This window comes from Mya arenaria, chromosome 16, assembly GCF_026914265.1.
Source record: "Mya arenaria isolate MELC-2E11 chromosome 16, ASM2691426v1".
NCBI classification, from domain to species: Eukaryota; Metazoa; Mollusca; class Bivalvia; order Myida; family Myidae; genus Mya; species Mya arenaria.
In genome coordinates, this window is record NC_069137.1 from 49,858,837 (window position 1) to 49,873,037 (window position 14,201).

The window sequence follows — 14,201 nt, forward strand, 5'->3', positions numbered from 1 at the left end:
AAGCTACAAAAGCTATGATAATATGCACCTTGCTTTATATAAGTAAGGCTTTATGTTAATAATAGCTATTTCAATAATTCATACATTGAAAAGTCGTTAAATAAGTAATATCACTTTTTGATAAGTACTAGTTTTACCTTCCGGAAATTCCGTTAGCATTTTAGCGGTGCTGAATGTAGTTACAACGATTCTGTGACGCAATATATCCTCCCTTCTTGGCTTTCTAAACGTTATAAATGCAGATGATAATTAACAACAGTAACTAAATAATAAACTATAGCGACGAGCCTTGTCGCCTAAAACATAGTATGGTCCTCATCAATGCTATAAAGTGTTCAATATTCATGTTGTAATTCGGTAAACATTATGCAAACCTAACCGAAAATCAATCGACCCGATTTCGATTCCTGCTGAGGCGGCTATTTCTTTACTATGATTATAATGTGATGTATATTTTCTTGGTCTTGTTTGCTTCTCATTTGTTTGTATATTATACATTTACCTAAATGAATGGCCTTCCTGTAGACAGTATTGTCGGACAGTTTTAGACACGGTATTTGGCCATCTGTGTTGATAGTAGATACGGAGAGGTTTTGCTTCTGGGTGATTGTCTTTGCAGTAGGGATGAAAGTAGTCTTCAACATATATGTCGGCTTCGCTATAAAATATTTATAAAATATATGTTATGCCATACCTTTCTAACAACATGAGATACTTTGAATGGTTGGGTAGACAGGTATATTTAATAGTAATATAAATATATACATTTAATTATTCAGTGTAGAATGTGTCGTTAATAACATATTTGGATTGTTTTCATTAATTTTTAATCATAAATAAATGTTAAAAAACATGTTGATACCTGTTCGAATGCGTACATATGAGTACGCGTGTGCCATCTTGCTGGATAACGACCTTTGCTGCCTGGGCGAGTGTGAATGTTTTACCCGTTCCAAACGGACCAACAAGGAGCAGGGGTGGAGACAGTTTTTTCGGCACACTTGCAGCTTTTATTATTGCTATGTATTGGTTATCGTTGCACGTTTTCAGCGACAAATCATTTTGAAAATGATCACTAAAAAGGACAAGCACTATTTAATAATAATCAAACTATACCGTGTTAAAAGTGTCCTAAACTGCTTCAATATATCAAAAAAGTTATTGAATCAAAATTTAGCAATACATTGTAGAAGTGAAATCCTTCGGAAGTACAACTACATCTAGCGTTCTAGCGTATGCTATTCATTAATAGTAAAGGTAAGATACACTGCCTATGCCCCATATGAGACACATATCTCAGGGCAGTATTTCCTACTTGTTTAATGACACTCTAATCTCAGCACAACATTACAGGAAACACAAATTCATATTGATCTGTCAACAAAGCATCGCCATTTTTAAAATATCTAGCAGATGCAATTTATCTTTCCGCTCAATATACTTAGCGCTGGGATCTTTCATTCTCAGCTAGGAAAACAAGAAAGGGGGAGGGGCGGTGGTTACAACTGACGGGGCTGTGGTTACAATTGACTGGTGCATACCATTGGCACTACGATATTTATCCTTTTCAGTATTCGTGCCTTAGAAATATGGCTAAGGCCAAAATATGGTTTAGTTAGAGTTACATCCCTTTCAAAACAGGTCATGTAGGTTATTTTATTATGCTTTATATCAGAATGTTATTGTCATCATAGGGTAATGGCGTCAAAGTCTATATAAAGTTGTAAACGTTTTTTAAAACTACATACTAAAATACGTACTATATTTAAAGGTACCAATGGCCTATAAAATCGTTAAGGTCGGCGCCTATATCGTAGGTAGGTTCGGATTACCCGAACCATTTATTTGGCCTATGTAAATAGACTGTATTTTGTAAGTTCATGTATTGATTAAAGTCATACTATGAAATGATATGGTTATCCTATTAAGACATACTTATCAGTAATACTGGCGTCAACATCACAGCTCGAGACGGAATTTGGAAAGACAATCTCGAGGTTTTGGAGTTCATCCACTGCCTTGTGCATTTCGCATAACCGTATTCTATTCAGTTGAAGCTGCACCTAAACGACACGTGTTGATTATAAATAAAGTGAACATCTTATAATGAAAACTTACCATAATTATATTTCAAACAATGTTTGTTCTCAACCTGCTGTGCAGGTAGAAGATGGCCTTCTTTCGTCAAATAGGCCACTCGGAACATCATCTCCGGCATTCGACGAGTATGCCGGTTGGAAGTAAAAGTAGTGTGTAAAATTAATAATATTGATGTTATTTAGTTGTAGTGTTTTATCGGGTATTCTATTCTACTAAGTTCAAAATGATTCTCAGTGAAGTGTATTATTGCATAAATCATAAAGATATCTAAGAGTTAAGTCCTTTGGCTAACTGATGCAAAATCAAAATCACTAAGCGTTCTGCTGGTAGCGTAGTTTAATGTGAAGAATTTTGACATTGTAAACCTTCCATGTACATCCGAGGCTGTTTTGATGAAAAATTGCAGTGGTGTTCAGATTGTATTAAAGTCGGCAATTTGGGCGATCAAAACTTGTTAATACCGTTACATTCCCAAGGCCGTTTATTCATAGTTTCATATGAATTTATTTTGTGAGCGACGCACTCTTCCAGTTAGACACGCCATCTTTCGAATGTTCCTTGTAAACTTTTTCAGTCGGTTTGGACGGAGTCGTTAAAATGGGTTTATAATCCTTTCGTATTCTTTTTATTTCACAAACCAAATTGGGTTTAGTTCATTTTCAGTCAATACCTAACACACATGATTAGCTTTAAAGAAAATGTTAAACATAATACCGAGTAAGAATACCATATAATAGGTCAGAAAGTATTATCACTGATCTAAATGAGACAAAAACGGTACCTCAAAATTCCTCGTCTGTTTCGTCTCTAAACCAAGTTCGGAAACACACACCGGGGATAGCTCAAAGTCTAGAAAATTCCTTTGACGATGATGCACACCGGCTTCATATACCTAGTAGAACAGATTATATTAAGCAATTTATTTTTCTTCTCTGGTAACAATAAACTACAGCAGCTTCATGAAAACCTATACCTATACCGACATGTTGAAACAAGTTTATATCAAATTCTATACACATTATATATGTTAAACGTACTTTTTCAGGTATTTTTCGTGATCCAACAGGGGTCAACCAAACAGAATCAGAATTTCGGAGGACTAATCTCCCAGCAGTGGTATCTTCGGACAGCTCATCTTTCAGCTCAATATTTGTGAACAAAGCGCCGTTTGTTGCGTAATATGCCTCTGAGCAAGTTTCAATCACAGGTGGCAACTCGTTTTTAAATGTCAATTTTCTTTTCCCATCAAATCTGAATAAATTAATGGAACACATCTTAAATCATAGGTGGATGTAAAATGTTAATTCTTCTAAATACACCAAAAATGGAACAAGTCCTTAATTTGTACATGTTTTCCTTGGTTCAATCTTGAGTAAAACACAGGAGCACGTGCTGAAAATAATATAAGCTTAATATAATTATTCAAATTACTTGGATGATAGGTAAAACACAACATATATTGATAATAACTTAATTTTAGTCTTACTATTCAACATACTTTGAAATGACAGAGAGTTGCGTTTTCTCTTCGAAGTACAGGAGTTTATGCATGCGCCGTTTGTATTCACTCAAGGTTGGTCTATTTACCCCATGTGTCTGTTCGTAATCTTCTCCTGTATTCGACGTTTTTGAATCCGTCTTTTCGTCGTCCGTTCTAAAACGAATTATGTTGAAATGTTTATCTTTTAAATCCAATAACTGATCAAACAATAAATAATGTATCAAACGAGTCTAGTTGGTGTACCGATTTCCGTATAGGAGCTTGATAATGTTCGATTTTAATGACAACCATCTATATAATACGTATTAATTTATCATGCAAACTTTATTAAACGTCGCTCTATAACGCACGCAATTTACAATGATTTTCACATAAATAACGTCATGTCAAAACATATAACGCTGATTATATATATCTAACATATAATAATGAGTATAAAGTTATTTTATGATGGCGTATATTAATGATATAAATCTCTTTATGACATTTGCCCATGCAAAATGCAATGCTTAAAATTTGTGAATAGAGTTTTGTAGACTTACTAGCAATTATTAAAAGTAAGAAAAATAAACTGGTAAGTATATCATTAAGAGAGTTTTACATTTTTAAATCTTACTTGGAGAATATTTCTGGTGATGAAATTTCCATGGCTCTTTTTAGATTGGTGTAATCACGTTTAGTTGGCGATGGCGTAGACGGGTATGTACCTTCATCAAATTTATCAATAGAATACTCCTCTAAAAGCTGTCTTTCTTCCTGGTTTCTGCAACATGTTTAACTAGAGGATAAGTGCACACTGAAATCTCAATATAATTATTTCACCGAGAAAGCACCAAAAGCTATATTTCACGACATACGGTGCTAATATTTTCTGTTGGTATTCCCCAGGTATGTATTAAAAAAACTTTTTTATTATGTGCCTTAAAGGAATGTTAAATTACAGCTCATTGTAGTATTTTAGATAAACATTACTAATTTTATGCGGACTTAACGAAAGCGACGTCGTTGAAATTGTGTCTCAGCCCTGTGTTCGTTGACTTTTGATTTGGAAATCAGAGCAGGATAACATTCCCTGCTAGAAGAATTTATCAAACTATAATTCAATAAATAGATAGTTTAATCTGCTTGTTACACTAACCTTAGTTGAAACTCAACAACCTTGACGTCTTTTGCCTGCCAACGCGTATGTTGATCCTTACTTTGTGAATGTTTTGGTGTCTTGTTTTTAGTGTTTTGTGTTGTCCTTACGGTTAGTTTCTTGCAAACAGCAGGCGTATGACCAAAATCAAAGATAACTCTCTCATGGAAATTACCGTATACCTCTGCAGAGAAAGCCACCTAAAAGCAAACGGTACATAAGAATTGCAAGAAACATTAAATAAGTTATGCTATCTACTAAATGTTTCCGAAATACATTATTTGAAGTTATTTTCTAAAACATATAAAAACACATTTCCGTATCACTATTACCCAGCAATTATGCAGCAATAAATATTATCTATCAATTAATATTATTCAACAAATACTGTAACCTTGCAATTACCAAGCAACTACCCAGTAATGATAATTATCCAGAAATATCTAATATCCATCAATTGCTTTTTCCCAGTAGCAAGTATTATTCGGGAGCAGTTACATGGGCAGTGACAGAATAAACATTATTGACTTACCTGCAGTTCCTGTTCCCGTAGTTTTTTTTATTGCAATACTTACTTTCAGAGCTTACCACTCAAAAGAACAAATCGGTAGGTGCTAGTTTATGTACTAAATTTCCTAACAATCGCTGAACATTTTAATATTATTATACCATATTTACCTCTATTTCGTACTGGAATGAATCTCTTTTTCTTGATTTGTTTTTGTTTTCCCACTCCAGTGAAGAAGGATAAACGATGGTGTCTTCCGTTTTGTCATAGACACGATAAACCGAAAACACGTTTATTGCACTATCGTTTGCTAGCTTCACTCTTTGGAGAAAAACCTTCGAAACAATGATATAAAACTAATGTGTGCGACGATTATTAATTTACATTTGATGTTACTGTGCAGCCTTAAAGGTGAAGTTTAAAAACAAATTGTCTTGGAAATGCCTAGCTAAGTAGCTATGCATCACCGGTTGATAGCCCTGGGTCCGTATCGAGGGGTGAAAGCGAAAAGGTTCTATCGTCTTCTTTATTTAATGTCACTTAGAACCTTTTCGCATTCGCCCCTCGGTAATCACCCACGTCTTGAGTCAGAGTTTCATACAACATTTTTTTTCAAACATATACATATTTAAATGTAGAACAGATCATTCGTAACAGGTACAACAGTGTTTAGCATCTCTGCTTCTAAAATAGCATTTTACAACAAAATTGAGACTTAAGACTCAAAACATTGGTAAATATGGGCCCTGATGTCACAGCAGTGTGTCAAATGTCCTGTGTTTTGTTCATAGGCTAATTGTCATTGAGGGCTATATTTAAATAAACTGGGATGATCTGGGAATGCTTTTTAATATCTCAGATTTTATCAACGATAATATACACCAGGGGGCAATACATATTCCGGGCAATAAACATCATTGTGCAATTCTCCTCATTAAGAGGTTGGGGTGGCATTTATAGGAAGGTTATTCTAGACATTCAAGCATAAACAAAGTAGTTATTAACTGACCAGCGAAATTATTTATGTAGAAATATGTTATAAACAATCCCAGTTTCTATGAACCTTATCTTTATATCATCAAACATTCTCTTAATTTACGTTACTAATATGATTTATTTTCTGCATCATGTTAACTGCGATATAAGACATGTCATATTGCATGACCAACGATTTGAAATAATATTTATCATATCTTATTTTATATTTTTTAATTACTTACGTCACTTTGAATTTCAAACACCCACTTATGAGTTAGTGGCTTTTTCGGTAGACAGATGTTGAGATCAGAGGTCTGGTTGATGGTTGCATACTGCACACTTTCCACCGTGTCCTAGTATGAATGCTCATTATATGTTTCGACTTTACGGTTTTATTTTCAAATGTATGGTCATAATAATGTCCTTATCAACAAACCGGCGTTATGACATATAATGATTAATACATTGAAAACTATAGGAACAAGTTGTACTAGACTCCATTTTCATTTTTTTTCAGATTGTATTTTTTTTTGCATTTAATACAAGTATAACAATGCTGAAGGTAGGAACAAGCCCGTACATCCAACGAATTTGAGATGTATAACAAAAAACTTTCATGGCATAATCGAGTAAGAAACTCGTCAAAAGACACACCAACTCATATTCAAGATAGTAAAGTTTAACGTTAGTCATACTTACTGGCAAATCAAACGGAGGGAAATTAGCAGTAACCTTTTCCATTTCTGGCGTTTCCAAGTTGACACCAATGACATTTATATTATCAATGTGTTCTCGTCTGAGTGCGTTCCATTCATCTAGTTCATCTTTTCCATGTGCATCCGTACAACAAACAGAACATCTTGGATGTTTTTCAAATCTAAATTCAATGTACATAACGCTAATGAAAGATTACCATACACGATTAAAGGACTATACTATCTTTACATTACTTTTAATTCTTTTTCATCGCAAAGTAAAGTTCAGTTGACAACATCAACTAAAGATAATCAACCGACAACATATCTTTAAAGATCTTTAAAAAAAAGACAATACTTTAACTTTTACCGACCTTGGGCACAGTTTATATTCTGCTGGTCCCTTCGGGGGTTCACGGAATCTCGATGATTGTCTTAATGGTGGAATCAGTCTCAGTGTATGTGAGGGGTCAGCAAGATGTAGTTTGAAGTCCTCTTTTTTCGCAAATGCCAGACTACACAATAAACATGTGACATCTGAAAGTATAAACATATTTCACTCATGAGTGTTAAATAGAACCAAATCATATTTTTGCATCCTTGTTTAACTCATAATATCATGTAACGAGAAGCATGTATATGTTTAAGTTACTTTAATAAATATTTTGAATCTTGAATCTTGTCTAACTTATGGCAGTTGCATACTTATGCGTCACTGTTGCCAACATGTTTCATTTGAGAGTATAAATGTGTCATGCTAAATTTGGTTTATAATATAAATGTAAGCATGTGGAAAAAGACATGAGCTAATACGGGAACCTTTCTAGTTTCCCTTTCCTCAGTGAAAACAATTTTGGTGTAATTGTATAGTGCCCAAAAAAAACGAGCGCATAGTGGGGCTTGCCTCACGATTTCAAGAAAGCAGAACATATTGTAAAAATTATGAATGAAGATTCTATTGTTTCAGTATCGAAACACTTGAAGTTAACATTTCAGTTAAGTGGGGGGGGGGAGGTAAATGATACCTAACCACTATGCTATTTTATTGCTTAGTGTATTGCTATTATAAAGCATGGTATTGTATTGACTCAAAGTTGAAACATGTACATCTTACTCATGTCTCATAAACCTCCTAAAACTCTTTTAAATCGCCAAATGAAACACATATTCAGCTAGTTAATTACTTTTGTAAATATTATTGCCAAATGTGTAATTTTACCTTTTTTCCTACCGGATAAATCTCTTTTCTGATTGGATGTTGCAATGTCGTTGTCGGAAGCATTTTCTATTACTTCTTCATCTTTATGAGCATCAATTATTTTATTGTATACTTCAGTCTCGTCGCATTCCGTTCCATTTAATTTGGTTAATACGGTTGCTGAATGTGTATTCGTGTTGCCTTCCGTCCTTCCAGATAAATGTGTTCCCTGATTATATGCTTCAATGTCGTGTCCACTCTTTTCTAGGATCGCAAATTACAGAAATACTTAAAATGTAGTAAGGAAAACAGAACAATGTGATTACTCGTAGGAAAAACATTGCAGTAAAACAATAAAACATTATTGTGCAAGTATATTGCATCGAATTATTTCTCATACACTTAAAACACGCATGTACAAAAAAGTTGGAACATTAATTTTAAAAATAATTTAGAATGTAAAGGTAATTTTGTACCTTCACACATGGCGATATCGCCTGATTCACTGTCTGTCAAAGAAACCCCTCTTTCTATAAGTAATCAAACACTCTTTACACTTTAATGGTAACTTTTCCTATATTTGATTAATTAAATTTAATTGCTTTATTCAATATCAAATATATTACATTCTTAGAAGAGTAAATTAATTAAAGATTACAAATATTTCAATTACGAAAAGTAAGCCACACTGAGAAACGGAGAAAAATTATATTATTTACTTTTTATGTTTTTATGGGCACCAATTATTTGTATTCCTTTTCAATTATTTTTGTAAACACGATTGCCGAATAAGTATTCACGTTACCTTCCTTCCTTAAATCTATTTCTTTACAGGATGTTGCACTCTCGTTTTCAAACTCTTCTAGGATTGAAAATAACAAATACTTACTGTGAAACGACAACAAAACAATGTGCTTACTTGTGGTGATCACAATGCGCAGTCCAATTTAAAATACATTATAGTTCAAAAAAGAGTTGCATTGAATTTCTGATATGCACCTTTCGAGCACTTAATTCACACATGTGCATTTAATTTGGATCATCCGTTTTAAGAGTATTTAAGGCGAAAAAGGTAATCTTACAAATGTAAATTTGTACCTGCACGCATAGCGATATCGCCTGATTCCTTTTTTGTCAAAAGAACCTCTTCATCTACAACAATTCATAAACATTCTTTGAGTGGTAGCATTTCCAATATTATATCAATTATATTGAACAACGTTATTGAATTGCAAAACATATTAATGCCAAGAATTGTTAAATTTGTTCAAAATTATAAATATTTCAAGTAATAATACTTTACTACCTTGAGAAACGAAAACAGTTTCTATTACTGTTTTAACTTTTTCAGCATCAATTGTTTCATCGTGTACTTTAGTCATGTCCAAATCCGTTCCGATTTCTTTCAAATTGCTATTTGTTTCATCTCCACCACACAACTCATCTTGATGAGTTTCATTGTTCAGCGAATGCCTGGGGCGGACGTCTAAACCATTTGGCAGAGTAACTATAGCCATTTGTACACCAGCATGTTCTGACATCAGCTTTCGTTTTACTCTCCCAACTATTTTAATTTAAAGTGCACATTTAGTGGAAATAATCCATTCACGAGTTAAAACCCCATAAATTAGTATAACAATTTATTCGCATTCCTTATGCATTCATTTACGTATTAACAGCTTTATTCATTTTCAACGTCAACATTGTACATTTAGATGCGTCGTATATGCAACTATAATATAATAAAGTATTCTGCTATTCAACAATATAGAATTAATTTGTTTGTGTCCTCCCCTATTTTATCTACAATCATGTTACAATATATGATAATATACGCACCAAAGACATCCATGCAGCGAGTCAAATCCTTTTCAAAAATGGCAACCTCAAGTTCAAGGTCACTGTAATGTGGTAGCCTTCTCTTTATTTCTTCCTCCAATGGACGGAAAAACTCAGTCAACTTTCCGGACATGCATTGTTCACACAAGTGTATAAGCGATTGCAAAGTCCAACATTGAACATATATCGCAATACATTCGTTTTTGACCTCAAAAATGTCTCTTTGGTCCTCCCCGTGGTCTGAAAACAATATAGTAATTATACTAAGACGTCTTTTGTCTAGAATAAATACATGGATGGTTTTCAGTGTAGGATCGATAAGAAGTTTTTCTATGATCACGAGTGAAATAAAATGCGATCAACACTGAAATTCAACAAATTTTAATTTTCTAAATATCCCCTCTTGGAAAACTCATTTTCTTCCCATGGGATGCCCCTCGTGCGAAGAAATTGTTCTCCAAATAGTGTTGAAATTTCAACTCCTTAGTTTGCAGTGAACATTTCACGGCTTGTATTTCACTGATGTATTTAATATAACTTACTTCCGATTACATAAGCACGACGAGTTGTTTTCGTTTTTTTGAAATAAAGAATCTCATTAATTTTAAGATGTTTAAAATAATTCAGAAATCAAAAGGCAATTTCGTCATTTAAAGTTTGACATATATACGAGTAAGTTCGTAGGATTTACCAATGGTCATTTTCTGTAGACAGTCTTCGGCCATTTGTTTTATTGGAGCCCACTGCGCGTCCTTCAATATCGCCTTTCCCTTGACATGTCCGCCTACCTCAACTATCACCTCCCCAAGAACTCGTTCTTTATTGTTGGATATGTTCCTCGTCAGCAATACTAACCGGATGACTGATATTGAAAGTGAAACTTAGTGAAAAATACGGTCTTTCTTAAAATATGTATAAAACAATAGTTAGAGGACGATAAAACTAAGGCCATCACAATATGATAGTATGTATGACAGCAGGAGCAATTTGAAGTACTCTTAAAGTCATATCGGTTTACAATGTTTCCTGTCATAGCTCCCCAACACCACAGTCTCGAGCACCATAAAGCCAACCAACATGACTTAGCCTTTCATTTCTATCATGGTAAAATATTCAGTTTTAAATTTGGCACAGACATATATACATGTATTGTAATCAACCATTTTCAAATATCATATTTCTTGTCAAAGAAGGCAGTTAGAGTATCAGGTCAGAATTTAAATTTGTTCTAATAGTGTAAGAAGACATTCACCTTCAACTTTCATTCAGTTACATCCAAAACCTTCCAAATTGATTAACTCCATAGAAATGAATTCAGTTTGGAAGCATTTGGTCACACAATTATGGCTCTTTATTTGAAGTATTATGGTGAATTATGTATAAATTTGTTTTAGAAAAATGAAAATAAAAACTTAAGAATTACAGCATTTTCTTTGTAATGTATTGTATATCACTAAGGCCAATGCTCTTCTGGATCGGTTTGTGTGTTATTAATCAACCTTTCAGTTCTCATTATCTTTCGTCAATATAATTATAGAGAATTAACATTGTTGTCATATCAAATGAGAATATCACTTATCAACGGGTCATAGTTATGGTTTTTATATAACCTAAATGTTTCAATGTGATTGATAAACTTCCTGCCAAATATTTTTAAGTTGTGGTTTAAACCAGTTTTTTGTAATTGACAATGCGTACAAATAAAGATCCATACAAGATCAAATTCCGATTTTAACAAATTCCTATGATAACGCATTTCAAACAAAGGGGAATTGGTTAAAGAGTTATGGGTCTTGAATCTTGCTGTAAGCGTTCATGATGGTGTTTGGCTGTGCCCATTGTTTGCTTGACCCCGTCGTCAAGATATCATGACTTAATAATGTTTAAATGCCACAAGGTTAAATAAAGGTATTTGAAGCTTTGAAGAGACGGAAATGGTGAATCCCCGTGGGGGCATGCTATATAACTTTGGAAGAAGTAACGGGTGACCTTTTCCAGGAGACACACACAGTGAAAAGTAAACATACTAAGGAAGGGAGATCACTTTAGTTAGTATACAAATGCAGAAAATATATATAATTTATTACAATCACTTTAAATGTCGACGATTTAAAGCCTTCACTTTAACAAATTGACAGTTGTTACCTTTTATTTCTGTTTTGGGGTCAGAATCCGCTCATTTTGGCATCAGTGCCTTCAATTCAGTTATATAAGGTAACTCATAATAGAACGGATTTCATTTGTTTGGTTAATTGCCGAAATTTTCCTTTTTTAGTCTTTTTAAACTGGTTTCAAGACAGTTACGCAAATATTGGTTCATTCAAAGACAAACAAATAGAAAAGTTGTCAAAACAACCAATCTGTGAGAGTACAGCTATAAACACAAATACTGTTTTATTGTTACCTGGTATTGGAATGCCATTGGCCATCCCATTGTTCCTCATTTCGATGAATTGACCCAAAACCTGCTTTACATCTAAAACAATACAATGAAATATGTTATAAGACAAAAATTCAAACCCTGTGGTCGCTTTATATATGCTGAATCATAATCATAGAAACATTTATATTTCTTTTGACTTCATTTTTTTTTTGAGGCAAAGTTACCATCTTTTATATTTGTTCACTTCAGTATAGAGAAATGTCTTCACTTCTTATAACTGAAAATTAAGTATACATGCTACCACGATATTACATCGGCTTGATAAGTGGTGCGTTTTCAAGAGCTTGCGGTATTATAACATTATCGACACAGAAGGATAAAAACCAACATACCGTCTTTTATCTCAGTAATGGTCAACCCTTGTACCACTTGCGTCTGAATTGAAAAAACAAAACCTTAGCATAATGTACTGATAAAAATGTTAGTATGTTAGAACAAAAATGAATGGTTTCATATGACGCCGGTATGATTTTAGTGGTCTTTATTTTATTGTGTAATCTTCCTAGTTACTGAGCCAGTCACTACAACTTCACCTGTATTAAGTATTTAGGTGGAAATAACGTTTTGTATTTTTACATGAGTCATACATGAACGAACCAATTAACTTTTCTCAATAAAAAGCATTTATTATACACCGGAGTCAACATGTAACTTGTTTATTCTTAAGTTTAATTTCGATTACTATGGTATAATACACACCTCCTGTATTTCCTTTAGTAGGCTATGGTTTATATCTAACCCATTTACTATAGCTTTTAGGTCTTCCTGGTGCATTTTGATAGACTCTTGAATACCTGTCACTTTTGTTTGCAATTCGCGTATGTACCCTTCGATTCTTCCATGATGTTCACTTTGTACAACGGTTAACGTAGCCAACTCAGCGTGTAGCTGGTCCACATTTGTGATATCATCTTTATTCGATTCGTCTTTTGCTTGATCTGCGTTGTTTTCTGTCTCGTCAAGTTTTTCAATGATTTCTGATATCTTTTTTGAAACAGCTTTCAAAGCTGACTTCCGCGCAGTCAATTCATCCTCTGTTGTTATTTCGAGGTTTTCTGTTTTAAGCTGAAGAAAAAATGTACGCATTTGAAACGTATGGGGCTAATTTGCAGTTCACACTTTTTAAGAACATGTTTTGACTTTAAAAACAAAGGACATGTTAAAAACACGAGAGTAAACGGTATTTGCTTATGCGTTTTTATTATGAAAAATAAGGTTAATCATTTCACAAGAAATGTGAAACAAGCTATTACAACATTATATTAATCGCTTATTGGCACGACTTTATGCAATAGTGTGATCTTGTGTAGTGGGGGAGAGGGGGGGATACCCGGATGAAACTCATTTCAAGTTTGTTGGCCACTAAAATAATGGGATGAATACCCAATAACAGACACTCGATAGAATAAGTTTTATTAATGAAATATGTTCATTAACATTACGAACCATACATACACAAACAATAACAACATCGCGAAGGACTTTAAGCTTTAACTCGACAGAAATCTCATTTCCAACACATTTTGTTCGTTGACTTTAGTAAATGTGGTAAAACATTAAGCGGTCTCGCTCAAATTTTACCAGCTGGTTGGTCAGAGAAGTTTTGCAAATTGTGCAAACATGTTTTTCAGTGTAGAAAGAAATAGCTTAACCGATAAATAATGAGATAACTGCCTTGGAGCGGTCGGTGTTGAGTACGAGTTCACTCGAACACGAGTCTACTTGTGGAATCATACATTTTTGTATGGCAATAACCTTACACTTGTCTCAACATGCATCAATAATTACAAAACTAAAACTA

General features: G+C 33.7%; 1 protein-coding gene across 7 annotated transcripts in view; it reads right to left on the reverse strand.

Annotated features, from left to right (window-relative positions):
• Positions 1-14,201, reverse strand: part of LOC128222086 (uncharacterized) — a 34,048-nt gene that overhangs the window by 16,762 nt on the left and 3,085 nt on the right. For 5 of the 7 annotated variants that reach the window (XM_052930898.1, XM_052930897.1, XM_052930896.1 and 2 more), the window contains 23 exons: positions 13,100-13,465; positions 12,733-12,775; positions 12,362-12,433; positions 10,649-10,819; positions 9,958-10,197; positions 9,425-9,682; positions 9,217-9,270; positions 8,924-8,980; positions 8,595-8,648; positions 8,140-8,382; positions 7,295-7,457; positions 6,925-7,102; positions 6,468-6,578; positions 5,418-5,582; positions 4,740-4,939; positions 4,218-4,364; positions 3,599-3,754; positions 3,138-3,351; positions 2,882-2,992; positions 1,936-2,063; positions 863-1,075; positions 503-658; positions 138-223 (listed from right to left, as the gene is read on the reverse strand). In XM_052930898.1, coding sequence (XP_052786858.1) covers positions 138-223; positions 503-658; positions 863-1,075; positions 1,936-2,063; positions 2,882-2,992; positions 3,138-3,351; positions 3,599-3,754; positions 4,218-4,364; positions 4,740-4,939; positions 5,418-5,582; positions 6,468-6,578; positions 6,925-7,102; positions 7,295-7,457; positions 8,140-8,382; positions 8,595-8,648; positions 8,924-8,980; positions 9,217-9,270; positions 9,425-9,682; positions 9,958-10,197; positions 10,649-10,819; positions 12,362-12,433; positions 12,733-12,775; positions 13,100-13,465 — 3,586 coding nt within the window. The remainder of the gene's footprint in view (positions 1-137; positions 224-502; positions 659-862; positions 1,076-1,935; positions 2,064-2,881; positions 2,993-3,137; positions 3,352-3,598; positions 3,755-4,217; positions 4,365-4,739; positions 4,940-5,417; positions 5,583-6,467; positions 6,579-6,924; positions 7,103-7,294; positions 7,458-8,139; positions 8,383-8,594; positions 8,649-8,923; positions 8,981-9,216; positions 9,271-9,424; positions 9,683-9,957; positions 10,198-10,648; positions 10,820-12,361; positions 12,434-12,732; positions 12,776-13,099; positions 13,466-14,201) is intronic. The other 2 variants (XM_052930899.1, XM_052930900.1) reach the window with 2 other exon arrangements.